The sequence below is a fragment of the Melospiza melodia genome, chromosome 1, assembly GCF_035770615.1.
Source record: "Melospiza melodia melodia isolate bMelMel2 chromosome 1, bMelMel2.pri, whole genome shotgun sequence".
NCBI lineage: Eukaryota > Metazoa > Chordata > Aves > Passeriformes > Passerellidae > Melospiza > Melospiza melodia.
The window spans coordinates 136681523-136708086 of record NC_086194.1 but is presented as its reverse complement, the minus strand read 5'-3'; the positions used below and the strand labels follow the sequence as shown (position 1 = coordinate 136708086).

Sequence of the window (26564 nt, the reverse complement as noted above, 5' to 3'; positions counted from 1 at the left end):
TGAATTAGAGAACTAATGCTAGTGCCAATAGTTTTACTAGAAGTGTGTCTTGTCAAAGAAACTTATAACGAGATTACAGATTTGTTGAGGCGTATGATTTAGTAATGTACAAGATACTGATTAAAAAGGGAGACTAGGGCTCATTCAAATGGATGGCATTTTAGGCCAACAAAACATAAAATGATAATGCAGTCTGTGTCCATATTCTGTAGTCTGTAGGCTCCTGGACTCCCTGACTCACAAAGATAATTTAATGTTTATACTAAATCACAACAAACAAGAGAGCCAATATTTGATTCAACAGCAAAAAAGGACTATGCGAATCCTAAATGTGCAGATAAAAAAAAGAAATAAATGAGTACATAGAGGTGAAACAAGAGCTACTAGGGAGAATTCCAGTGTCTATATTTTTAATCTGGAAAATGGGAAAATGTACAGAAAAAAGCTAAACCCAAGATATCTTGGTCTTAATCCTGTAGTAAGTGCTAATGAGCTTCTTTTGTTTAAGCCTCACAGAGGTGACCAGGCTAACACAGGTGAGTACATTAGAGAGAAAACACAAAGCAATAAGGCTTTCCTGTCAAGGCAAACAGGCACAATGTGAACCAGTGGCTGAGTGTTAAAGCCAGAAATTTTCAAATTAGAATTGAATACCCATTAGTTAACACTGAAAGAGATTAACCACTGGAATGTGCTCTCAAAGTAATGAGTTCTTCATGTCTTGATGCCTTCAGGTCAGGCATTTCTGAAAAATGTGCTGCGGCTAAACACAAGTTATTATTTATTGATAGCTAAATAATTAACTTAACACATGAGCAATTGCATGAAATGTAATACCTTGTGATATAGAAAGAAGATTATGCTCTGAATGTATGATTTCATAGCTTTTCCAGAACAGGGCACATGAGCACTTTGCCAGCTATGGATGTTGGCACATTGATAAGTGAAACTTAGTAGAATGAATGATGAACTGACATTCCTTTCACCATCATTTTACAAGCTCAAATATGTTGTTATCTCCTTGCCACTTCATGCTGATCAGTGCTTCCTCTTTCTCACAAGCTTCCCAGCTGAAAAGCCAACACCTGTAAGCCAACACCTGCTTGTGCTCTTCTAGTGAAAAAGTGATCAGGCCCATTATTTAGCTCATCCTCTCCTTTTATTTTAAACTGTAGAAGGTATTATATCTTTCCCTGATTCAGTGGTTCCCTTTGAAACATGTAAGTGGTGGATTTTACATCTATCAGTTCCACTGACAAAGAGCCACTCCTTTTCAATAGCTATTAGATGAAATTCATAGTCCTTCAAGAATCTCATATAATGTTAAAGATTTGAAATTATCACAGCTAGGTAAATACATATTTATCATCTCCTTATTGCAGATTTCCCCCCTGAGCTTCCCATCTTCTTCCTTTAATTTGCATCTGGGCGTATCATTAGTTTTTCTTCCTTCCTAAAGAAATAAAGAAATAGGAGTTTTGCCATGTCAGGGCCCTTGATTATCATTTGAATTCTGTGTTTCAGAGACATCTTATTTCATCCTTTGACTGCCTTTTCCTTTTAGCCCGGTAGAAGAAAAAAAAATCTCACTTCCCTTCTAGTCTTCTGTTGTCTTCAGGAATTCGCTTTACTTTTGTGCTTATTTTACTTCATCAGCAATTCCTATTGTGTCTACCATTTTTTGTAATTCTTTACCCATTTTTTTTCCCAGGGCTAGATCCTTTTAGGGAAAGAAAATGTTCCAGAAGACTACATAACTTATTCTCTAAATTTTTAGTGTGCCCTTAAATACTGTGTACTGTATTATTAATTCTTCTGTTCCTTTTTGATGGGAGTTTCTTCAGTCTTTAAAAATTACTTCCTATTACTTGAGTTTTCTTTAAAAAGCTTGACACTATCCTCCTGTAGTATTAATGTCCTCAAGCTGTATGCCTAAATTCTCATGAAAAACCATTATAGTCCTGTTTTACACATTTGAACACTGGGAGAATCCACACCAATTATACCCATAGGTTTGTAGCTTATTCCCATTTTCCTATCACTTGTGCATGTAAAAGGTTTATAACTATACTGTAGAAAAATGTCTGTACACACTTGCAGATCAGTGTGTTGATCTTTAAATTCCCCACCCAAACCATGCATGTTGTAAGGTGAAACATGTGAAGTGTGTTTAGGGCCAGGCTGCTGTCCTATTAGCTGGCAAAACCAGGAAGGACAAATTTACACTTACAGACCATAAAAACACACAAGGCCATGGAAACCACCTCTTGGTGTAGATGTAAGGGGAAATTGGGATTCAGCTGACATATTTTTGCAATGCTTGCAGGATGGCATTTGCCAATGTAAACCTGACTTGCAAAGATACAGTGTCTTTCACTGTGAATGGTTTATTTTTGCTATAAATGGCCCCTTTACTAGAAATGGTCTCTCTTTACCTTTTAATCTTGGACTATTTGAACTACCCAACCAAATTTTCCATTCTGTAATGCATTACTGCAGATGAAGAAAATAAAAATAGGCACATATTATAATTCCAGGAATACTGGAATATTATTCCTTCTAATGAACTAGTTCCTTTTAAAACGTGCAGAGATTTTCAATATTGGTACATATAAGGTTGTGCTTTAAAGTTCAAATGCAGAAACTCTGTGCTTACACTTCTAAACTTGGAAAAGAATTAAACTTCTTTTAAAGCTTAATCTGGCATGAAATAAATATAGAAACAAGACCACGTGGGAGATATTTGCTGGTCAACCTCATAGTCAACACAGGAAGAAAAATAGGAAGCCCTATTCACTGGAAAAACTAGATGCTCCAGGTGCCTTCAGCTGCTTGTCTTGCTGTATGGACATTGCCTTTTCTTTCAGGAAACCTTGGCAAGAACGGAGATCTGGCTAGCAGAAGCATAAATAGACTCTAAATTACCCTAAATGGAATGCTCTAATATGCCACAGAACAATTCTTTCCTTATCAAAATATTAAATCCTTCATGCCCTTACCACTTCATGTTGGCAGCAACGTAATAAAGGAAAAAGTGGATAATAACAGGAAATATGATCATCTCAGAGTCTGAATTTCTCATCCCTTGCACCAAGGAAATAACTGTCAGTTCTGTGGCTGCAAAGAATCATGCAGGTAGGAATGTAAAGTCTAAAATAACTTGTATGTAATTCTGCTTTTCTGTTTCCTATAGATTTCTTAGTAACCTGTACAGTTCTCTGCACTGGACTCTCCCTTTTCAGAGTGGTGAAACCAGTAAGTAAAGTTGTGGACATGTAACCTCTTAAAAAAAATGTTGCTAGTCATTCATGAGAATTGTCACATACAAATTTTTCATCATTAGGATGGAGAATATTGGTTCAGGCCCAGTTTCCCCAGTATATACTTTTTAAGGTCTTTGGGGAAGACATATTTTCTGAAAAAAGAAAAAAATCATGTAGAACAAAAAAACATATCTAGATATAGAAAACAGAGGAATAGTTGCTTGGGATCTCACCAGGATTAAGTATTATACTAACCATGTTTCAAAATGTCATTTCTTGTTTGACAAATGTAATGTCAGAGACTGCACTGCTTCTGAACTACTGTTGTGTGAGTTCAAAGAGGAACTATTAAGCCCTGGATCTGTGCCTGAGCTTTTTATTCCTTGTGCTATCAAAGGGTGTGATCATTTATGCCAGTTAAACAAGAAGTCAGCATGTTCCACAGAATCAAAGGATGAGCCAGGATTCAGGAGAGAGATGTCCTGCTCCTGCTTCTGTTGATGAGGTGTTATGTCACTTATGAAGCTCGTGTTGGCTGAGCTTCTCCTACTTTTTGCTCAACAATTTAATATTAGCTTGGGGGCCATAACTATGCCTGTCTATGGATTTTTCAGTGTGTTTAGCAAATGTAGCAAACATCATGGGCAATGCATTTTTACAGAATAAGAGTGCATTTATATGTATTACAGGTATATATTTAACATCTTTTCATTGTAAATTCAATTATTGGGAGCTTCTACACAAAGTTAAACAATGTTACGTTTGCTTACGTCATTCAAGGAGATCAAATTCCACTGATCCTGGACAAATCTTAGCTTGTGCCACTATCTCCATCTGATTGCTTCAGCCCTTTTCTTTGAAGCTGGGTCCATAAACAAATGAGTTGGTTTGTGCAGAGGCCAATATCCACATCCATCTTCATCCTTTCTTGTAAGGTCAATATCCACATTTCTCATTGGAGTTTAATGTGAGGGCTCAGTCCCATGCTCCATTTCCTTGTGGAGAAGCAAACTCTTTTGTTACTTAGATACCTCACCATTAAAAAGTCCCAGGAATCTTCAGTGGAATCTAATCTGTTGATTCTCTAATCTATGCCTGACAGATGCTAAGGAAGAAACAGAATATTTGCACAAAAACTACCCAGCAGACATATGGGAATAAAGAAATGTCAATTATTCAGTAAAGATACCTGCTATGCCTAATTTTGCAGAGGGATTTGGAAATAATTGAAAGGTTAAAAGGAAGGACAACAGATATATGGCAAAGCCATGAAAAGTATTTATTGCAAGACAGGAACTCACAGGTCTGATAAAGTTGCCCCTCATAAGCATGAAATTCTAGAACAGATATCCCACAGGAAGGTGACTGCAGGAAAGGACTTAATAGAGAGCATGAATGAATGAAATACTGTATTTCAAGGACTAAGGGAATGAAAGCAGCCTCCTAGGACTGTTTGGTTCATTTCCAAACTATAAGACTCCTTTTTAGAAAAAAATGAATTTTTAGTCATATGGACCAGAACAGATGATGATTTAGGGTAATGTTTGTTTTTTCCTCAGGTGGTTGAACAATGATTCAAAGAAATCTACATTAATAGAAGCAGCTGGTGTGTGTTTTAGAAGGGAGTAGATTATAAAACTTTATAACTTAATAAAGCCAGTTAGCTATGGGAGATAGGTATGCATATACAACATGATACCTCATGTGATTAAAATACATGTTAAAAATTTCTGAGTTCTCTCTTTGTACTGATGTCAGGTGCTCAATATATGAAAAATGTCTGTTTGGGATTTTTTCCTCAATAAACTGCATCATGTTGTAATTTGGGTAGTATGATACTGCAGAAGGAAATCTGTGTTTCTTCTCTGCTCTTGAAAAAACCCAACCCAGTAAACTCTACTTCTTTTGCCCTATTTTCTTTTTGCCTTGCATGCAGCTCATGAACCAGTACTCTCTTGCTTCATTAATGAAGTTTCATCTCAGTCCTTCTTTTTTCATCTCACACTCACACTGATGATAATTTCTGCTCCCCTGTCAGTGCTGCACAGGAATCACAGGTACTGCTGCCGAGCTGGGGATCACTGAAGCACAATGAGCTCCACACTGAGATCAAACCTTGTGGATCAACAGCACAGGATCAAGATGCTATCACCTTGGGATACCAGAATTCAGGGAAGTCTGGTCATTGATTTTAAGTGGACTAGGATGGTAAGCAAAGGGGACTTCTTACCATTTTAGCAATGCTATTTGACTGCCTCTGCTACGTTTTCTGATTGCTGTCAGGGATTGCAGACTGCCAGTGCTACATTCCCATTTCCCTTCCTGTCACTGATGCAAGTTTTTGGGCCACTGCCTAGAAGAGATCTCTATAACAGAGGTCCCTTCTGTCCTTTTTTCTCCTGACAGAATGAATATTCTCCAGTTCCATACACGGCTGTTTTCAAAGGAGAATGAAGAGTCCTTTCATAACCTTGAACTGAGGCATCTTCATCTTGGGGAGAGAATTTCCTCAAACCTTCAATCTTTCAATAATTTGCAGTAGGAATTGATGCCACACTTCTTCCTTTAAGACAGAAAGGGCAGAAGTGGGCTCCCTTCCTTAATCAGTGGCTTCCTTATCCTCACTGAGGGTTTCCATTCCTCCACGGAAGGGACACAGTGCTCAGTAGTGAGGAGTAAACACAGAGTCACAGAATGGCTGGTGTTGGTAGGAACTTCTGGGCATCATCTTGTCCAAATCACCTGCTCAAGCAGGGCTGTCCACAAGGACTGTGTTCACATTAATACCCTCACGGATGGAGACTCCTCAACCTCCTGGGGCAACCTATGCCAGGGCTTAGTCATTCTCACAGTAAAAATTTTTTCCTGATTTTCAAAAAAACCCTCCCATGTTTCAATTTGTGCCCATCACCACTGGTCGTGTTACTGGGCCCCACTGAAAAGAGCCAGGCTCCAACCTCTTTGCATTTTCCCTTTGGGTATTTGTACACATCCATGAGATCCCATTGAGCCTGCCCTTCTCTAAACTGAACAGTCCCAGCTCTCTCAGCCTTTCCTCATAGGAGAGATGATCCAGCACCTTAACCATGGTCATGACCATTTGTTGGACTCTCTCCAGTATGTTCATGTCTCTCTGTACTGGAGCAGCCCAGATCTGAACCCAGCACCCCACCTGTGTCCTCACCAGTGCTGAGCAGAGGGGCAGGATCACCTCCCTCGACTTGTCGGAATTGCTTTGCCTAATGCAGCCCAAGGTATCGTTCACCTTCTTTGCATCAAGGGCACATTGCTCGCTCGTGTCTGACCTGATGCCCACCAGGACCCACAGTGGGTGGGACCCATGCACTCAATGCCAAACTGCATTCCGGTCGGTAGTCCCCAGTTCTGGACTGCTGCTCCCCAGCGGCCGGGCTTTGCCCCTTGCCTTGTTAAAGCCGCTCTCCCTGGGTGTCCCGGGTGCACAGCGCGCCTGTGCCCGGCTGGAGGGGCAGCGGGAGCTGTGGAGACACGCACCCAGCCGGCCTAGGGGAGCGGCTTGCGGAGGGCGGCGAGGAGGGGGCAGGGAGGCTCAGGAGCAGCGTCCCGCCGGGCACGCCCGCTGTCGCCTCACCCACCGCGGGCTCTGCGTGCGGCGCCGTGCCGCGGGACAGCGAGCGGCTCCCGGCCCGGCCCGGTCCGGCCCCGGCGCTGCCGCCGCCCGCGGGCGGGGGCGGAGGGCTGAGGGCGGAGGGCGGGGGGAGGTCCGGGCGCGGAGCCGAGCGCCGCCAGGCCGACTCGCCCCGCACACGCTCGCACTCCGCGCCGCCCGCCCATGGCTGACAGGAGCCTCATCGAGGGCGCCGAGCCCCTGCCGCGCCGGGAGGAGCCTCCCGAGTGGGGCTACGAGGAAGGTGAGGAGCGGGCGGCGGCTCCGCCGGGGAGAAACTTTTGTCCACTGCCGGGGGAAGAGGAGGCGGTGAGGGGATTTCAGTGGCGGGGCACAGCGGGGTTCGCTCCCCGGCCGTCCCGAGGCGCCGGGAGCGGGGAAGCGCCGTCCCGTCCATCCCCGCCGGCGGCAGGGCAGCGCGGAGCCGCGGGGTCCGGCCGAGCCGCCCTTCCCCGGCCGGGGACAGCGCCTGTGTGACCCGCAGCGCGGCGTGCCGGGTCCCCCTGACCGCTTTTCCCTTGTGCCTCAGGAGTGGAGTGGGGGCTGATTTTCCCCGATGCTAACGGGGAGTACCAGTCGCCCATTAACTTGAACTCAAGAGAAGCTAAATACGACCCCTCGCTCCTGGAAGTGCGTTTGTCACCGAACTACGTGGTGTGTCGTGACTGCGAAGTGATCAACGACGGGCATTCCATTCAGATTGCCCTGAAGTCAAAATCAGGTATGCTGAAACATGGCCTTGATTTTCCCGGCTAAAGTTTGTGTTGCCTGAAGAGTCACTGCACTCGTGTCCCGGAATGTAGGAAAAGCAGCCTTCCCCAGCTGGGAGCAGTTGTGCCCATTCCGCATGGACTATGCCCGGTGAGAGTGTTGCTGTTGACTTTGGTTAGGAAGAGGAGCAAGTGTTGCAATGGCAGTAGATTTTGATGCCAGGCTGGGTGGTCAGTGAGATTGCTTCAAAGCATGTCCAAAACTTCCTCTTGTGGTAGTGGTATCCAATCCGCTGGCATTAACAGCTGTCTGCACTCAGAATATTGCTAAAACAGTGTAGTGCCAAACTGTTCTGTACAGCTGGCAAGATTTGTTCATGGTTCAAAGACCATGTAAGTTAAAAGTGCTTTCTCCCATTAGCTTGAGCAGATTCTGAATGCTACCTACAGAACTGGACAGCTTACGATAGATACACCAGTCATATGTACTCACGATATTGATGAGGACCAAGTAGAAGGCAGTCCTCATTTCTTAAAGGATGACATTTTTGGTGTCACTCATCAAATTTGATTTAGAAGAAAATAATAATTCCAACATAAGTGAAGTTGCAATATCTTATCCAGACCTTTTGTCTGGGCAAACTGTTCTGAATGAAGGAGGCAAGAAAGTAGGGAGGAAAAATAGTCCACTTTGCTTTCCAGCACTGCTGGATAACACTCCATGTTATTCCAACCAGTCTTAGCTAGTAACAGCCCTTTGGGGGCATTTAAACAGCTGGACATTGTCAAACCATGAGACATTATAACTTCTGTTTCCTTCTGAGAACTCAGTAGTATTGGGAACTGCAGTTGTGCTAAGTGAGGGAGTCAGTTCAGTTTTACACAGTTTTTTAAAAAGGAAGGGTTAATAATAATCATCATCTTAATAATGATGCTTTGATTTATAATTTCATTTCTATGATATTTTTGATGTATTTTTGCAGCACAGAACGTTTCTTTCAATGGAATTTTGCAGATTTGCAATAAAAATGTTTTACTTCCAGTCAGTTTTACTGCCTTTATCAGAAGCAGAGCTCTTTTCCCAAGGGATAAAGTTGTCCCTGAAGGATCAGGAATTCTTGAATTCTCCTGTGGAGGAAATGAGAGTGACCACAAGTGACCTCATAATTCATATGCCAAAATGCAAGTCCTTCCATGCTACCTTTCCCAAGGGCAGTTTCTGACTTAGTGGTGATTAATAAGATGGAACCAACACACCTGAATGCCTTTGCAAAACCATTAAGAGAATTAGAAAAAAGGAAAGACTTCTTTTATACTTGAATGCAATGTGATGCCAAACAGACGAGTCTTGAATTATAAGAAAATGTGAAATAGAGAAAAATTTGATGACTGAAGTATGGATTTACGATTTAGGAACTCTTGGTTTAGTTTCAGCTTTTTCTTAGATTTATTGTTACGTAATTTGCCGTTTTCCCTTTGTAAACTGGGAATAATTTGGGAGGGAGAGGACAACATTTATTAAACCTACGAGAAAAGCATTAATAAGTTGTGATTGAACCTGGCCTAGTACTCTGGCCATTTTTCAGGGATTGCAGAAACTCCTGCAGTTTCTTTTCCTCACAGGAGATCTCTGATGACAAATCCATTTGGCCAATTATTTTGTTGAGAACTATTGAGCACTGGATACTTTTGAAGCTCTGTCCAATTAATGTTCAAGAGATCCTCATCTGCTGTAATGTTAGCAAAGAAAAAGTTCTTTATGGAAAAAAGTAAACTGATTAAGATACATATTAAAAATAAATTTGTCATTACTTGTGAATGTTTTTATCCTTAAATTCAAGACACGCAGTCCATATGGAGTTCCCAAATCTTTCTCATTATTTAATTGCAAACATTTTCACAGCTGCTTTCATTTTGATAGTGGAATATGTGTTGTGCATTAGGTGGAAGAACCATGATCAAATATGAAATAGTTTTATCATGGGATCAGTCTCCTAACTGAAGCCTTGGAAATAAACTCTTTGAAGCTCCTGGAGATCCGGAAGTACATAATATAGAGAACATTTGTTCTAGTTACAGTTTTTCTCAGAGCAATGTTTTAAAATAGAAAAAATACTCAATTTTCCTAATTGAGATGATGATGATGATTACATTGTCCTAATTAAACACTAATTGAGTATCATTATTCTTTTTATTTGTCCAGATTTCTTAAATACTTCAATTGGTTGTTTCCTCGAGTGTTGACTGGATTTGTAGATTTTCCCTCTAGGGGATATAGCTATAGACAGAATATAGATAAAGCAAGGTTAAGGAGCAAATCTGAATCTCTAACTATATTTAGGACATTTCATTTTAGAAACTCTTAATAGCTGTTAGATAAGTTGTGAAGAATTATTAAAGGAGCATTAACTGGAATATCTGACTTTTTTTCCTCCAGCTTGGGAAAAACATAATTGATCTGTTTTCTTTCATTTTTTTACAGTTTCATACCTTTGGTTTTGTGTTTGTACAATTGTAATATGATTCAATTGCTAACTTAAGTTTTAGTATTACACCACCTCTTGTGCTCCAAGCTCAGGTAGTATAGTTTGTGTGTCAAAATAGTTATATATTATGGAACTAATTCCCTACGGCTATATTTCATGCAGTTAAATAATTCTTATCAATTATCAGAGATTGTAAAAGATTAATTTCAAGTCTATGAAATGTAAGCTAGAATTTAATGGGTTCTGGGGAAGACTGTGAATGCCCTTAAAGAAAACTCAGCCCTGCCTAGAAGCCAGTATTCAATGATTTTAGTGGGAAGCTACCTCCAGCTTGTGGTGTAATATTTGATCTAAAGCAGATTCAGAAGTCCCTGGGCAAAAGGTTTCCATTGATTAATTCCATAGCAGGTTGGGCCTCACAATTGCTTGCTTTTACTACTTCTGGTGGAAGTCTCTATTAGTGCCAAAGTACTGAGCAGCTCTGTACATTTTTTTGTGCACATGTTGTGATTGTGGACAGACGCTTTTAAGAAATTCCAGATGTTTAAAAAACTGAATTAAGAAAAACCCATGGCTGCCTAGAAGCTGTTTTTAAGTAAATGAGATATGCTGGTTTTGCTCCAGTGTGTAGGTTTGAGTATATTTTGGTGTGGAGGCGTTCAGTATCTCAGAAGCCTGGCAGGTGGTATATGAGTGAGCACCTTTACCCAGCAAAATATTTGCTATCTAAATTTTTCTGTCCATTTTTGTGACCCATAGTAAATATAGGTGATGAAAATTAAACATTTGGACAACTTGGAGGTTACTTCCCAGTTCAATTCAGAACCTCTGCCATCTGTTTGGAGCACACAGTTAATGTCTTGATAAGACAAATAAACATTCCCTCTTCTGACTGGTAGAGGTACAATGCTTTTATTTGGAGTTCTGCATCATAAAACAAAGAGTTCAGTATGACAGCAGTTTTACTGTTTTTCATAACTGCCTCAATTCATGTTCTGTACCTGCAAGGTTCTTCAGAAGTAAAGGTGACAAGTCTGTCAACTTGACTCCTCTCCTCTCTGGTACCACTTCTATATATAATAATATAGAAGATTTCCACAGACTCCTTGTTGTATTTGGAGAATATATTCAGTGGCTTGTCTGCTTTGAAAGGCAAGTTCTTTACCACTTATCTTCTTTCCCAGTGTTAATAGGGGGGCCATTACCTCGGGGGCACGAGTTTGAACTGCACGATGTTCGGTTTCACTGGGGGAGAGAAAACCAGCGTGGTTCTGAGCACACAGTTAATTTTAAGGCCTTTCCCATGGAGGTAAGAGTGCTCTGCATTGTATAACACCCGTGAAATGCAACTTTCATTGCCTGAATTCTTGGTAGCCCGAAAGCAACTTCCTTTTAGCTCTGCATGCTTTATATTTCAACCACAAAGCTGTCTTCCTGGGGTGTGCTTTAGTGCAGGTAAATTAGGATATGCATCTGGAATAGAATGCCTCCAGCACTCATCACACTGTATGATTAATTGGTCGTAAAGTTAACTTGCAGAATTATTAACTTCTTTCTTATTAGTGTTCTAACAAGATCTGCCATTTCAACACTCCCTATGTCACCTTGACTAATAGCTATAGATGGGGAGAACTAGCCACTGGAAATATTTCCATGGTGAGTAATAACAATTGAGGTTGATTTGGAGTAAGTGTAGAGCAATTTGTTCTTGAAACAGCTTTACATACTTGAAAATTGAAGATTATGTGATAGTCCTCTGTATGTTCTCCACGATCTGAAAACATACATGATTTTGAAATAAAAGCAAAGTGATAATGCAGTCTTAAAAAATTCAGCTCCTCGTGGGGTTCCTGACATAAGGCAACACAAAATGCTTGGTCCTGCTTCTCCTGCCCTCCAGCAGTGGTTTGTTTTCACTTCCCACTGTACCATTGCTTACATCTGTCAAGGAATGGCTTAGAGTATTCCTTAGTCCCTGGGCTGCAAGACTACCTTTAAAATATACCAACCCCGATGTTTGATGATTTCAGTTTTGTATCTTTTATATTTTATTTCATTTGTTGTGCACTATTTGTTTTAAAGAAACTCAAGGTTTTATGGAGTTCTTTAATTTATTTTTGCCTTATTTATCATAATCTATCATAATCCCTCATGAGTCTGAAACTGTTTCTTTTATTCACTGTGCTCAGTGCTAGGAAATTTATTATTGTAGTGTTCATGAGTGCCTGGCTACTGGAATAGAACTGTCTTATGGAAAAGAATGTTAAGATATTAAAGAATATTGAAGGACCTACTGCAGAAATAAGTGTAAAAATCCTTTGGGCTTACATCATCCATCTAGTTTTTAGGGTTGTTCAAATACTTGCTTTAAGAGTCGTGGGTTGGATTCTGGTCTCTGCTATTTGCTATTTTGCACTGGTCTATCACAACCTTCCATATATAGACTTAGTCATTTGGAATTTTCAGTTTGAATTGAGTCAGATCATAGAATCACTTATGTTGGAGAAGGCCTTTATGATCAACAAGTCCAGTCATAAACCAATACTGCCAAAGTCCTCCCCTAAACCATGTCCCTAAGTACCACATCTATGTGTAGGTCCCCTCTGCAGGTTGATTCCAGGCAGGTTTTGGATGTGCAAAATTGTTTGAATGGATTAGACTCATCAAGCAAAGGGAAAACAAGGCAATGACTTCTGCCTCCTGACTACCTGGCACAATGGATACAATGTGATTTATATGGGCAGTAAGACCTTCAGGATACTGCAGTGTTCCCCTGAGGCAGGAAGCAGCCAATTCATTATGAAATAGCTCTGCTAAGTGCTTTTCTTCAAGGCTGGTCCAGCATGTGGTGATTGAGAAATACTCATATGAACTGTGCTGAGAGCTGTTCTTGGGAATCTATTAGGATTTCCTGTCTCTGTTAATTAAAGATCACTTGCAAACAGTCTTGGTGGTATGTGGGAACAGTCTATTGATAATCTGCAGAAAACCTAAAATTATCTACTCCAGATCAATCCAGAGAAAAATATGCTTGACCCAGAGATACAAAACAACAAACTTAATAAGTCATGAAGGGATTTCATTCTTCACCTACTTTAAAAGCAGTACAGCAGCTGCACAAACAGAGTTCTGGCACAGTTGAAGAACATCACCTGGAGGTGAGCAAGCCACTGTTTTTCTGTTTCCTGCATCTAAGCAGCTTTCAACTAAACTCTAACTTCCAAGAAATAATTACTGATGCAGAAATTCTCTAGCAGAAAAAAGTCTGACCCCTAATACCCTTTAAGTACAGTGTGAATGTTTCATTTTGTAAACAGATAAATTCTTATGGCAGAAGATGGTCAGTTCATCATCTTCTGCCTCAAGGTGCAAGAAAGTACAGAGCAGGTTTTCTTGACAGATGAGCTGCATTTCCTTCTGCTATATGCACAAAGAGCTGTTATATTAATTCCCTCTCAAATTGTCCAAGTCAAATATTATACTTGAGCAATAATAAAATGGGTGCTTGTGGCCACTGTAATGTTTAGGTAGCACACTTGGGACTTCAGAATGGAAGATTTGCTGTTTGCATTCCAGGCATAGCCTTGTCTTTTTTTTGTTTTTTTTTCAAACAATAGCTCAATAGCTTTGATCACAGACCAGGAAATCTTATTTTCTTACCTTTTGACATTGGCATTGGTTTATACAGTTGTTGGAAATCATTAAATTCTGAATGTATATTTGCCTTGATTTCCACTGGGTTTCACAGATTGACAGAATATCCTGTCTTGGAAGGGGCCCGCATGGATCATCCATTCCAGCTCTTAAGTAAATGGCCCACGTGGGGATTGATCCCACAATCTTGGTGTTATAAGTACCATGCTCTAATCAGCTGAACTGAGTTTGCTGGTTACTGAGCACAAACAGCCATTGATGCCTATTTTGGCTACATCCAAGCATTCTGCTGTAGTTTATGCTTTTGTACAAAATCAGCTGGCAGCTGTTTGTGCATCAGTGCCTGCCTAGGAATATATTGCACACCAAGTGCATGAGTTTGGGTCTTTTTCAAGTGTGACTAATCTAGTAGGTCATCTTCCTAAGGAACTAGAAATTATTTCCATGGGAAATGATAGGGATTCTCTTCTCTTTGTGAGAGGAAAACAAGGACATGAGAGGTAATATGAAAATGGAAGTGCTTGGTTTAAGTGCAACACAACAGGTTGGCCTAGATTACACACTCTACTACTCTATTTTAAAACCTGAACTGAGCAGTTCTAAAAAAAATCAGCTTTTAGTTTGATGAGATGTGAGATGACTATCTGAGACTAAGTATTGACTGGAGCAGAAACTGGGTTTTTTTAGGGCTGAAGTGTATACAGCTTTATTTTATTTCACTGGACACAATATAGTTGTGAAACAGCTTCAGATTACCATGTAATGACCTTTGTAAAAGATTTTAAAAAAAGAGTGTAATTTTTCAAATTTGGAAGGCCAATCTTCAATTACTTCCTTAGTCTCTTCATCTTTGGTACCATAATTTCTATAAAAGAAGTTAGGCAATATCCTGTATTAGTTGGGTAATATCCCATGTTTCTCAGTGCAAAAATCCATTACTTCTTACTACACAGCCAGGGCCTTTGCATGTGGTTAGGATATATAGTTTTGTGGTGAAGTTGGGTAGATTACAAAGCTTGTGTAACCTCTGGAACAGCTTCTTGAGCTAATACATATTGTCCAAAAATGTTGTTTATGTGGCTTGGATGCTGAGTTCTTTTTTTTTTTTAATATTCTTATATAAGGTTCAGCAAAGATGTGTTTTCCACCTTCCTTGACTGAAGAAACCAGAATGTAGACAGTGATATGGCAGTGTTTTCATTTTCGCTGAAAAATCTGTGTTTGCAATAAGTCAGGAAAGCAGAACAAAACAAAAATATTTCTCAAAAGCAAATATGGTAATACCTCTTCTTAAACCAAGGAAAAGCAGAGGTTGCATGTACCAATACTCCTCCCTTTTTTCATGAAAAAAAGAGCATGAAGACTGCTCTTACCCTTTGGGCAAGAGTCAGAAGGAAACATTTGTGCAACTTTCTCTAGAAATTTTTCTCACCAACTACTTCTACTTCATGTAAAAGAGTGCTACTTTGCCTTTTGGCCAAAGATGTGTTGCCATGACAAATGCTACATGTTTAGTAAGGGTCCTAACACTGAGAGACTGTTTCATGCTAGCAAATGGAACAGGGTACCAAATATCTGTGCCTTACAGTACAAATTTCCACAAAGCAGTGAAATCCACATTTACACATGTGATTTACCTGAAGCTTAAAGACGTGTAGGAAGGAAAGGAACTATTTGGCATCTTTATCCTTGGTGCCAAGAGTGTGGGTTGGAGAAGGAGGAAAAGCAAACTAATGAAACTGACTTTTTCCCTTACCTCTGATGTATAACAGGGAGATAGAAGAGGACAGGAATTGTAAATTGCTGCTATTTATTTTTTGTTAACAAAGTGAAATGGGAGCAGCTAAAAATGAGTTCCCATTGTATCTGATCTCTGTATAAACACAGCATATTATAGTGCCAGGCTGAATGAATTTACAGTCAAAAAAGAAATTAAATCCAGCAGGGGAAAGTAAATCACGTGATAACATCAGTGCAGGTTTATAGAGAAAAAAATGTTTTCACTACTTCTTAAATGAAGGGAAACAGGGAAAAATATAAGGGGGCCTGAAAGTTGTCTCTTCCTCTTAGTCAAATGGTGGTGTGACCAAAGGCACAAACTGACCATAAAGGCACAGTTGTTTCCAGGTTCCTGTTGTGAAATAAAACTGTATCAGGGAAAATGAAAAGGTTCCTTTCATCACTTGCAATATAACTAGGAGGATAATTCCCTGTAATCCATCCTCTTTAAAATGTAGGATTACATTAGCTGCGAACCATGTGAAAGCTCTCAGTAGAAGTGGGTTGGCAGAAAATAATTTAAAAAATGTTTCCAAGATGTGCAGGAAGATTAAAAACTATTATTGTCCGTCCTACATTTTTTGAGTAGAACAGAAGAAAATACAGTTGCTGCAAGGACCAAAATCAGTTCTGGACAGGAATAAAAACTATTCCTTTCTGTTGGATAACAAAATGCAAACTAATTAATTCTGTAGACCCTCGCAGAGTAACTGAAATACCTGCTGCAATGAAGGTAACAGTGCAAAACACATATCTTACCCTCGATTTGATTTAAACCATGATGCTTTCCTTTGTTAACAAGAAATGGTGCCTGAAGTACTCATCCAACACAGTTAAAGCTTTAGGGCTTCAGGTGAGGCTGTTAGCATTACACTTACCTATTAAAGTCTTTGCAGTCTTCACTGTGGGGTTTTTCTCTGTGCCTAGCTCTGAAATCAGATATCTGCACACAGTGCATACCCTTTCTGGCATTTCTGGAGAGAAAGTATCATGCTTTCAATGCAGAAATTTATTTTTTGCCAACTTGTAATATTCTTTGCCAAGGCTATTTGACCTTGCTGTCTCTTTTAATCATTTTCCTATTACCTTATCTGGATTAAAAAATAAACCAGAGTATTTTTAATTGTAATAGATGGCCTGGGAAACAGTGTGCTTGCTAGTTTGTCTCTCCCTCTTTATTTAGAGACTGACAAGCTGCAGAAGGACTGGGTAGGTATGAATGGCAAGCAGAATTCAAACCATGATGACAGTAGTTCCTTTATTAGGACTGTGATCCAAGTAATAAACTCTAAAGGATAAACCAAGGAGTAAATTCTGTTGCCTTAGTTGGTTGCATTGATTGCCTGCTTGTGAAAAAAATAATTAATTCCACTCGTACTGGCAGCACAAGACCTTTGAAAAGGATATCTACGAATTTAACAGGAGGCAAAAAGAACAGATTCCAGAAGAGTTTATGTAGCATCATGCTGAGGTCTGGACCTCTGCTCAGACACTGTCCAAGTTTTCTGGTGGAATATTAACTTGTTACTAATAGTCTTGGATTCTCTTCTAAATTTTGGAATGATTGCAGGTGAACACTCTTAGTTGTGATTAAACACAGTGTGCCTTATAAGGAAATGATGACATTTGTGTAATAGCTAAAATCCTTGTCAGGTTATGAATAAGACTAGTAATTGTTTAAAGTAGATATTTTCATTGGACAGTATCTAATTTTTGAGGATAGAATTGTGGAAAAAATACAGGAAAAACGTGCCAATATTTAAACAGATGTTTTCAGTTTTGTTTTCTAAATCTCAGTGATTTCTACAAAAGCAATTTTTTACATGTTGTGTAGATGCCATTTAGGAACTGTATCAGCAATACTTAGATTTACACAGCACTCTGTGGGCAAAATTGGTTTTAGCAGCAATTCCAACACTATCAGTGAATCATGTTATGTGGAGTCCTAGTCCCAAATGTGCAGGTGTTTAAGTATTTTTCTGCATTTTCTATGTATCATACATTCTGCAATCCCCTAATTGATGTGACTTCTCTTTGGATTTTTTGTGGTGGACAATGCTGTGAGGTCTTGGTTTCCTTCCAGTGTACAGGGAAACATGAAACAGCAACGAGGTTAAAGAAAAAATTACCATCATTGTAAAAGCACACATGAGCAGCTTATGACTCCTGAGATTGCTAGTGCTTTAAGTTCTTTCAGTGTTAGGTTTTTATTGTTGTTGAGGGTTAATTTGACCTAAGTAGGCACATGCAGTCTCTGGAGTATACTTTGGTTTTGGGTGATTTGCCAATATGGGCTTCAACTGGCCCTTGTTTTGCTCACTCACATATAGTTTCAATTTTTCAGGAATGCACCTGTGTGCTTTCTAATGTGAATTCCTGAAAGCAGGTGCAAAAATAGGCTGATGTACTTGCACAAATGTGCTTTTATCTTGTCTAACACCTAAAAAAATTAAGTTAAGCCCTGTGGAAAAAGGTACACAACTTTAGAGGCAGCAAAATATGCTACCTTTTTGTGCAAAATCTACAATATATTTATTGGTTTGTGGAAAATGTATGAGCTGCCAGACACCAGGTCAAAGAGGAGTGGTATTGTTCGTGTTTATTGAAGCCTCTTTATCTTTTTGTCTGTTTTTTAAGAGTCATTTGAGTTTTGTGTGGAGAAGCTCTGTGGCCCATATGCACCTAAACCAGTTTTGTGGTGGCAATTGCAATAATCTATGATTAATAACTTCTACCGGGATGGAGAATTTCAGTATTCATTGAAGAAATAAATAGTTCAAACTAAAAATGACTGAGCAGAACAGGACAAACTAACAGGAAAAAATTTGCAAGGGGAGAAAAGCTGAGTAAAGGAAAAGAAAATGAGAAGAAAACGAGGAGCAGCTGAAGAGAGGGCTCCCCATTCCATCTAATCTCAGTCTGTTAGTCTCAGTTTAGTTCTGCCAGAAGCCACAGGCAGTCTTTGTGTTTTGCCTGCATCAAATTTTCTTGCAGCCCTGCTGGGCTAAGTTGAGATGTTCAGTTGCAGCCTGTTTGGTGGCACTGCATCCTTGTGGAGGCAGGAGTGTAACCTTGGACAGAAGAGCTGTTAGCATCCCCGGTCTGTGGTAGCAACACTACAGCCTCTGACACTTTTAAAAATATGGAATTCTTTTCCATTTCTTGAGCAGATTTACAGCTTTGCCTTCTCCTTAAATTGACTTTCTTACACAAGTGTCTTGCTGACAGTGCTTGGATTCATGGACATAGAGGTTGCTGTCAGAAAACACTTATAGAAAACTGTTCCCCAGCTCTAACAGAATGGCTACTTATGGAGCTGCTGTGGGAGAAGACATTCTGTAGTCTCTTAGCAGATGGGACTTCTGAAGAGGATTTAAACTTACTTTGGAGCTCAACAAGATTGCTGCTCAGGTCTTTGCCATTTTTCTTGGCTGTGTGCCCTTGCTGTGATTTGCTCCAGTTGTACATAATTTTCTAATTTCTGCCATGATCCTTGCTGGCATTCTGCATGTATTTTGCTTCAGTTTCCTGCTGCCTTGGTTTTCCTATTTGGTTTTCCTTGGCACTTTGCCCTAACCACTAAGCCTAACTGTTTTACCATCTAAAACTCATCACTTGCTGAAGAAGGGGAAAGGAGATTCCTTATTTTGTTGTCTTCCATGCTGCATGCTTGAGTCAGGACCAGTTCCAAGACAGGCCCCAATGCATAGGAAAATACTCTAAAAATTTGAAGTAATAACTTTTTGATGCTAGCCCCAAATTTTGTGTTATTTGTTTTAATGGTGCATTCATGGCCCTCAAGAGGTAAACGATGAAATGTGTAGATCACCTAAGATCTGAAAACCTTAGGAGACTTCCAGAAGTATTTGCTGTTGTGCCTGGTTACATCATGAGCACAAATAATATAATCCTTAAAACATCAGTGAGATGAGTTCTATTGCTATTGCCAAGGAACTGGTAGGAAACAAATTCAAAGGGATTAAATTGTTTGGCCATGGTCACATATGATGCCTTCTGTAGAAGTGGGGGAGAACTGACTCATGATTCCTAGATGCTTGGATTCTAGTAAGGGTTTCAGACACTGTAGTGTTGGAATACCCAACTTGGGTTGTAAATCCTGTTTCAGTAATTTAACCACAGGGCAATCTGTGGATGCCCTATTCCATAGGCCACACTGTTGTTAATGAGATACTGGTCATTCCTGACTTTTTACTGTCCCAGCATTAAGCCACATAATGAGCTGAATGGGGAAACAGCTAAAGTGCAGCAAAATTTGTGGCGTTCATGGAGCTACGGAAGAGAAAATTATAGCATGCTATTACACAATTTGCAAACTTGAAATTCAAGAGAAAACTGTTGGAGAAGCATAACAAAGTTTATTATTTTAAAGGAAGCTTAGCCAACATTACAGGAAAACAAAAACCTGCCTGAGTTTCCTAGAGGAGTGTATTATGGAAGAACAACTGCTCCCTGGATAACAGTCAAGCTTATGACTTAAGAAGATAATATGCAGCTGCAGATTCTCATATCTTAAGACAGACCATTACCTTTGAAACACAGAGAACTGTGGGATACAAATCAGTTATTAACAAAACGTGGCAAATTAACAGGGAAGGAGTGTTTTCCATTCTGCCTTCATGAGAAAATCTACCATTGAAAATTAAATTGGTGATTTAAAACCTTCCACATATTAACAGTCTGGTTTTAAATCCAAGACAATAGATTGCAGGCAACACTTTGGAACTGAACACGCTTTTATTAAATGCTTAGTCATATAAATAACACTTCCAGAATTAAATGCTTAACCTATAGCTTTTTGTGTTTTCTGTCTTCTTGATGATATTGCTAGTCTGTAATGTAATCAACTGTCCATCAAGGTCCAGTCTTTTTTCCAAGCTTCACCCTGTCTAACTGTGGAGCTATAAAAGCCCATGCAGACATGCACATGCACCCTCCCAGACTGGTAAGAACTCAGAGTGAAGGTAGGCTGGAGAATCTTGCAGTAAAACCCGTGTTTTTTTCCTTCCTGGCTTTCATATTTCAAAGGAAGGAAAAAGAAAGGCTTGAAAGTGTATTTGTTTCTGTTAGCATAGGTAAAGGCAGACCCAGGGCACTTCAGCCTGCATGTTTGCTGGGGCCAAACATAGTAGGGAACAATAAGCTGCTCTGTGGTGCTCCTTGCTTTGCACACTGAGCAGAAACTTGGCACAGTGAAGAGTCTGACCTATGAATCTGACAGTAATTACTGTGTAGCTGTTTAGTTTCTTACCATTAGGTTGATATTGAAAGTTGGCAGCATAGAGACAGGGACATTTTCAGTCCTTTCATGACTTTTTCAGTCATTTTTTTAGCCTGTATACTTACGTTACAGTTTAAAAAAAAGTTAATTTTGATTAATTCCTGTTTTCTTTTAATCTCTTGTGAATGCCAGTACACATAAGCCGTGCTTGTGATTTCAAATATGAAGAAAAAAAATACATACAGATGACAAATTATGTATCCTCAGTTTCCCTGAAACCCTATGATGTTTTTGCCAGTGATTTTCTTAAGAAACAGGCAAGCTAATATTACGTGTCAGTGACTCCTGTGGGCAAACAAGGACATAGGTAAAGACATCTATGTTGCAGTTGCATTAACCATGAAAATTCCTTTTTTTTCCTCCCACTTTTTTAGACCTTCTGGCTTCTTTTCCCAGAACAGAAAGAAGAGTGCTGGTTGGATTTTTATGGTTCCCATTGCTTTTCTTTTTCGCTTACTCTTTGTAGCTGTCGTGTTTTGAGTTTTTCCATGTACATCAGTACTTCCTGCTGTTAATTTCATTTTTTAAATGAACCAATAGTTCTTTGTGTGAAATGAAATGAGGATGCTGCATGTGATTAGACTTTTCAAAGGGAACAGGTTCCTGTTTAATATTAGATGTTGCAATGTTTTTATTATTCTGTTATGTAGATACTTCTTTAGTGAGTTTGCCAAAAGAAGCTGCTATAGTGTTTCCTGAGATGCTGCAAATAATTCAATAGTCCCAGGATTCATTACCTTTTTTGTGGCACATCTGAAGGTATGCCACACAGATGCTTAGACTACTGCTTTCACTAGGCTGTCTTGTTTGGAAAGAGAATAGATTTTGAAAGGTGTCTTTGCAGTCCTTGATTTTATGATTCAACAAAAAGAAGCTTTTTTACAGCTGTTCTTCTTTCAAAGATGTTCATGGAGAGGAGAGCACCAGTCAGCAAAGGTTCTGGGCTACCATGGTGTCCCAGTCAAGCATATGTTCAGTATGTTTTAGCTGTGAATTTAGCTTTTGACCTGAAACATGTAGTATCTCACTCTGTAATTGTGAAGTTGTTTGAACAGTATCTCCAGGATACTTTGTGCTCTGCTCCATCTTGATTTATGTGCACCTAATTTCTCTGATCTTAGATTACAGACTTCTTTGTTCAGGGAATGTCATCTTGTTCTGAACACGCTTGGAGCCTGACGATTAAAGCGCAGACTAGATCTGCTCGATCTTTAACACTTTCAATAAATTATAACAAGCAGAAGTTGAGCAGAAACTGTGCTTTTTCTTCTCCTACATTATATTAATAAGAGATTTTTAATGCTAACAGTGTTGTCATCTGTGTTCATTGGAACTTCTTTCAGTTATGTCTCTTAGTGGTGAACTTTGTGTTGCTTTCAAAGATAGGCAAAGAATTCCCTTTATGTAATTTTTTCATTACAGTGATTCATGTATGGAATTTTAAAGAGCATTTAAATGATACTGAAATTTAGTGGCATTTTGGCACCTATCCACTATAGAAGCCTTGGAAAATTCAAGTATGGAAGCATAAACCAAGTGCACTAATTTATAACCTAACGACATTCTCATCCTCTTCTTCATTTTGCCCAGAGTTCATGATCTACCAATTTGCTTCTATTTGCATTTGCATTTTCAAAGGAAGCATGTTTATGTTGACCAAACTATAATGTTTAACCATGAAGACTTTATGGGTATTTGTTTCTTTGTTTTGTGGCATGAAGTATGTACATGTACCCCTGCTTCTCCTAAGACATTTTCAAACAGTCTCTGTATCAGTTCCATTAACTTTATTTTCCTAAACCTCTCCTTCAGGCTGTTAATAACTAACTTTCTGGTTTTTTAATCACTTTTTTAGAAGCTGTGTGCCCTGGTCATATCCTTGGTTTGGTCCCTTTGTGAGGATTTGGAACTTAATTACTGTATGTTATGGTCACTGCCAACAGCTTAGTCAATTGCTTCCTGAAACAATTCAGTGCCAAGTCAAGTATCAACTCATAAATTCTTGTGCACATGTAAAATAGCAAGACACAATTTTTCCACATTTTGCCCTCCTGAGATGCGGCTTACGCAATATTTTTGCTGTTGAAATTACACATCATTATTGTACAACTAGACTGTTGCCTTCCACTATTACTAGCTGAAATCCTGAGCTTCATTTCATCCCTCTCAGTCCTAGAAAAAGCCTTCCTGCTGGCTGTAGTTAGGTAGTCAGAGTTTGCCATTTTTACTGTTCCCCACTCAACTTTTATGGCATGTTGTGGATGAGACTGGAATGTACTGATCCCTGGCAAACTTGGGTGAGTCCAGGAGAAACTTTGATATCTCTATAATCTTTAGCAGAGGAATTCTAAAGCTGCTTTAATTTACCTTAGAGATACAGATTTATCCCTGAGACAGTGTTTATGGAATCAAAAGGGTGTTTCAGCTACACTCTTTCTCAGCAGTGACAGAAATACCACAAAACCCATTCTGCTCAGAATTTCCAGACTGACATGTTTTAGGTGCCCCTCTGATTAAGACATTGTGATGTAGTATTCCCCTATTATTATTTGGATGTACAGCCTGTATACATTGAAATAAGAATTGGGAAGATATGAGAGCAATGACAAATCTCTCATCCTTGAGAGATCTGTTGAGAGGTGCCTTCTATCCTGTAATATTATTAGACTAAGTGGACTTTCCTGGAGCTTGTGACAGCTGGTGGCACAGCTAACAAGGAATAGCTGTGTATCCTAGTTCTGAGCAAAGAACAAAGGTTACTAGAAGATTAATTTACACATGATGCAGCATGCACCAAAGAAAGAAGCTTTTGTAATAATTAGCTTCTCAATCAAGAGTGGAAAAATGCAGTGGTTGATTGTGCCAGCTGCACGGTTTCAAGCAGGCACACTAATGATTGTGTCCCAATCAGATGTTCCTATCGATCTAAAGAGGAATTATTTAAAATTTATGGTCTTCTACTGTGTGTAGAGCACAAACAAGAGCCTTTTGAACAGAATATCCCCCATGTCACAAATTCTTGCAATATGGATTATGGTTACCAATTAAGTTGAGGCAGGCTGGGCTGGTGTTTCTTGTTGTCTCTTGCTACCTGAGCTGCCAGTGGTTTTATCAGACCCCTGTAGAGCCTGGTTCTGGTGCCAGGGGGATCAGGAGAATTTTTGCTGTTGGCACATTTCCTTTTGATTCCTATGGAGCACGAGCCCGGTGCTGCCTGACTTAGCCAGTGGAAACGCAGCACATTGGACAGCAAATTAGAGTTTCAGTCATTTAGCAGTAAGTATTCATAAAGAAAGCAGAAAGTATTCATATAACATATGGGCTGCTTTTTATGGTAGCAGGATATTCCAGACTGCAGGTTCATAGCAAATTTGGAACATTAGGGTCATACAAGAGTGCAGAAATGCTGGTGCAGGGTTCTTCTTCTCCCTGTACCATTAATCAGATGCCTCATAGGAGATGATGAGCTGTGATTTATTTCAGGGTGTATTTTCCTGTAAGGAATCAGCCTGTGTCATTTTTGGTCTGACACTTGGGTGACACATGCACAGCAGTCGGTCACAGTAAGGGACAGAGCTAGTGGCAGCTTTCCTGACTTTTTAAGGGTTGGGCAAGCTTAGTTGAAAGTAAGCTTGGGTGAAACATGGTCATTCAAACAAGTGGATGACTGAGGAGCTTTGGGAAAGAGGCACCATTCAGGAGTCAATCATGAGACGCTGATTTGTTGGTCACAGGCAATTCATGCCTGGGCTCAGAGAATCCTGGGCAGTGTGAAAGAACAAGAGGTAAGGGACACAGGTTGCAACAGGAGACATTCTGATTAGGTAGAAGGAGAAATAAATTATGGGGAGGTCAAGCACAGAACAGGTTATCTAGAGAGGTTGTGAGACTCCTGTCGTTGGAGATACACGAAACTTAGTTGGACAAGGACCTGAAAAACCTGATCTGACTTTGAATTAGTACCTAACTTTGAAGTTGGTTCTGCTGTGAAAGAGTTGAACTTCAGAGATGACTTCCAACATAAATTATCCTGTCGTTATATATTTTATCTGTGTGCTGGGAATGAAGTAAGGTCATCAGCAGAGCTTAAAAGATCATTTTTGCTCTCAGTGAGCTTTAGACCCTGCACAGAGCAGTCAGTGCCCCAGACAGGGGAAAAATGTACATTTTTGTAATTGTGTTTTTTATTGAGACATTGGTTTCCAGATCTGATGAATGTGATAGGTCATATACATTGATTCTTTCCAGAATCTTTCATCCCAGGACTCCAATTTTGTGTAAAAATCTACCATGAAAGCCTTTTCATATTGACATAGAAGGTATTTCTGTGGTAGAAAAAGAAATGGATTTAAGGGGTAGAGCTTTATTTTGATAAATTCTTATTGAATTTAAAGCCAGAATCTCAGGTCCTTACTCAGTTTAGAGGAAGTCTTGATTTGAGACAGGCCCCCCTGCTAATGTCTGTAAACTTTTGCTAAATAAGGATTGGATTCAGTAGCCTTTTGTTGAGTGGGGTGTGGATGAAAATTGAGAAGTTTCTCAGAATTTTTTCCATACAGCATAATCCTTCCAGGGAGTTTGCTCTGCTACCTGGAATGATTTCTTTATCTTCGCTGTGTAGGAGAGTCTCTCCAGCTGTTCACTTCAGAGCAAATCAACTTTATCAACACTTTATTATTATTTCCCTTCATGAGTTTTCAGTTTATCTGGTTTTAAAGAAGCTGCTACTACAATTCTTTGATTTACATCTCTAGTATTAAAAGGCCCAAAATTATGGTTTTTTCAAGAGAAAAGTGCTAAGGATTTTCTAATAGCTTTCTGATTATTTTGTAAAAACATACTGTCTGGCATGTCAAGCCAGTCACCGATAATCAGTAACAGCATAGCTGACTCATTTTGGCTGTGTAGAACTACCATAACTGCAAAGTATCAAAACATTACCTGACAAGGTGAGCAGAGCCTTTCCTGACACACTGACATGTGTGGCTGTTTGTACTCTGAATGAAAACCACACAATGGGAAGCTGCCAAGGCACTGTAACTGATTGTTTAAAAAGCCCTGCATGGTTTGTTCATATCAGGGGCTGGCACCCCTTGTGACTGAGCACTTTTCAAACAGCTGTCTCAAATAAATGTGAAAATGAAGGTTACTAAAATACAGACCATTGTTAGCCTCTGTGATTATTCTTAGTTGTGAGGTACAGAGGCATGGATATGACGTTGTCCATGTGCGTGGGCATTATATCATTGTGGCAGTTTCAAGATTTGTGAAAGCACTTTCCTCTGTGCACATCTGATTCCCATAAATATTAACAAGAGTTATAGGCCATGTTTTTTGTGGCCTGTACTCTCAAGAGTTGAGATTTTGTAATGTTTGTAGACTTGTTGCCATCTTTTTTTGGAAAACTGTTGTCTGATGTTTATATGTGATGTTACATTACAAATAAAAAAGAACACACAAAAGTCAGAACAGCTCCAGAATGCAGGATGAAACATGATTTAAAAAACCCACAGGCTTTACAACAAGCATTTACTACTTCCTTGCTACCTCACTTTCTGAATTATTTTTTCATGTACTCACTGAGCCCTGCTTTGAGCTACATTTTTCTTGCTTTGTAGAAGAAATAATTTGACTTCCATTTATTTAAGTGCATAACCAAATGTGTTTAATTATTTGAGTGTGCATGCATGGTCTTATAGAGTTAAATGACACGTTGGCCTGCTGTTT

The 26564-nt window shown here is 39.6% G+C and overlaps 1 protein-coding gene across 3 annotated transcripts in view; it reads left to right on the top strand.

Annotated features, from left to right (window-relative positions):
• Window positions 1-7038: 7038 nt before the first annotated feature.
• Window positions 7039-26564, top strand: part of CA8 (carbonic anhydrase 8) — a 78627-nt gene continuing 59101 nt past the window's right edge. For all 3 annotated transcript variants that reach the window (XM_063169215.1, XM_063169210.1, XM_063169219.1), the window contains exons 1-3: window positions 7039-7153; window positions 7439-7630; window positions 11290-11414. In XM_063169215.1, coding sequence (XP_063025285.1) covers window positions 7075-7153; window positions 7439-7630; window positions 11290-11414 — 396 coding nt within the window. In that variant the 5' untranslated portion in view covers window positions 7039-7074. The remainder of the gene's footprint in view (window positions 7154-7438; window positions 7631-11289; window positions 11415-26564) is intronic.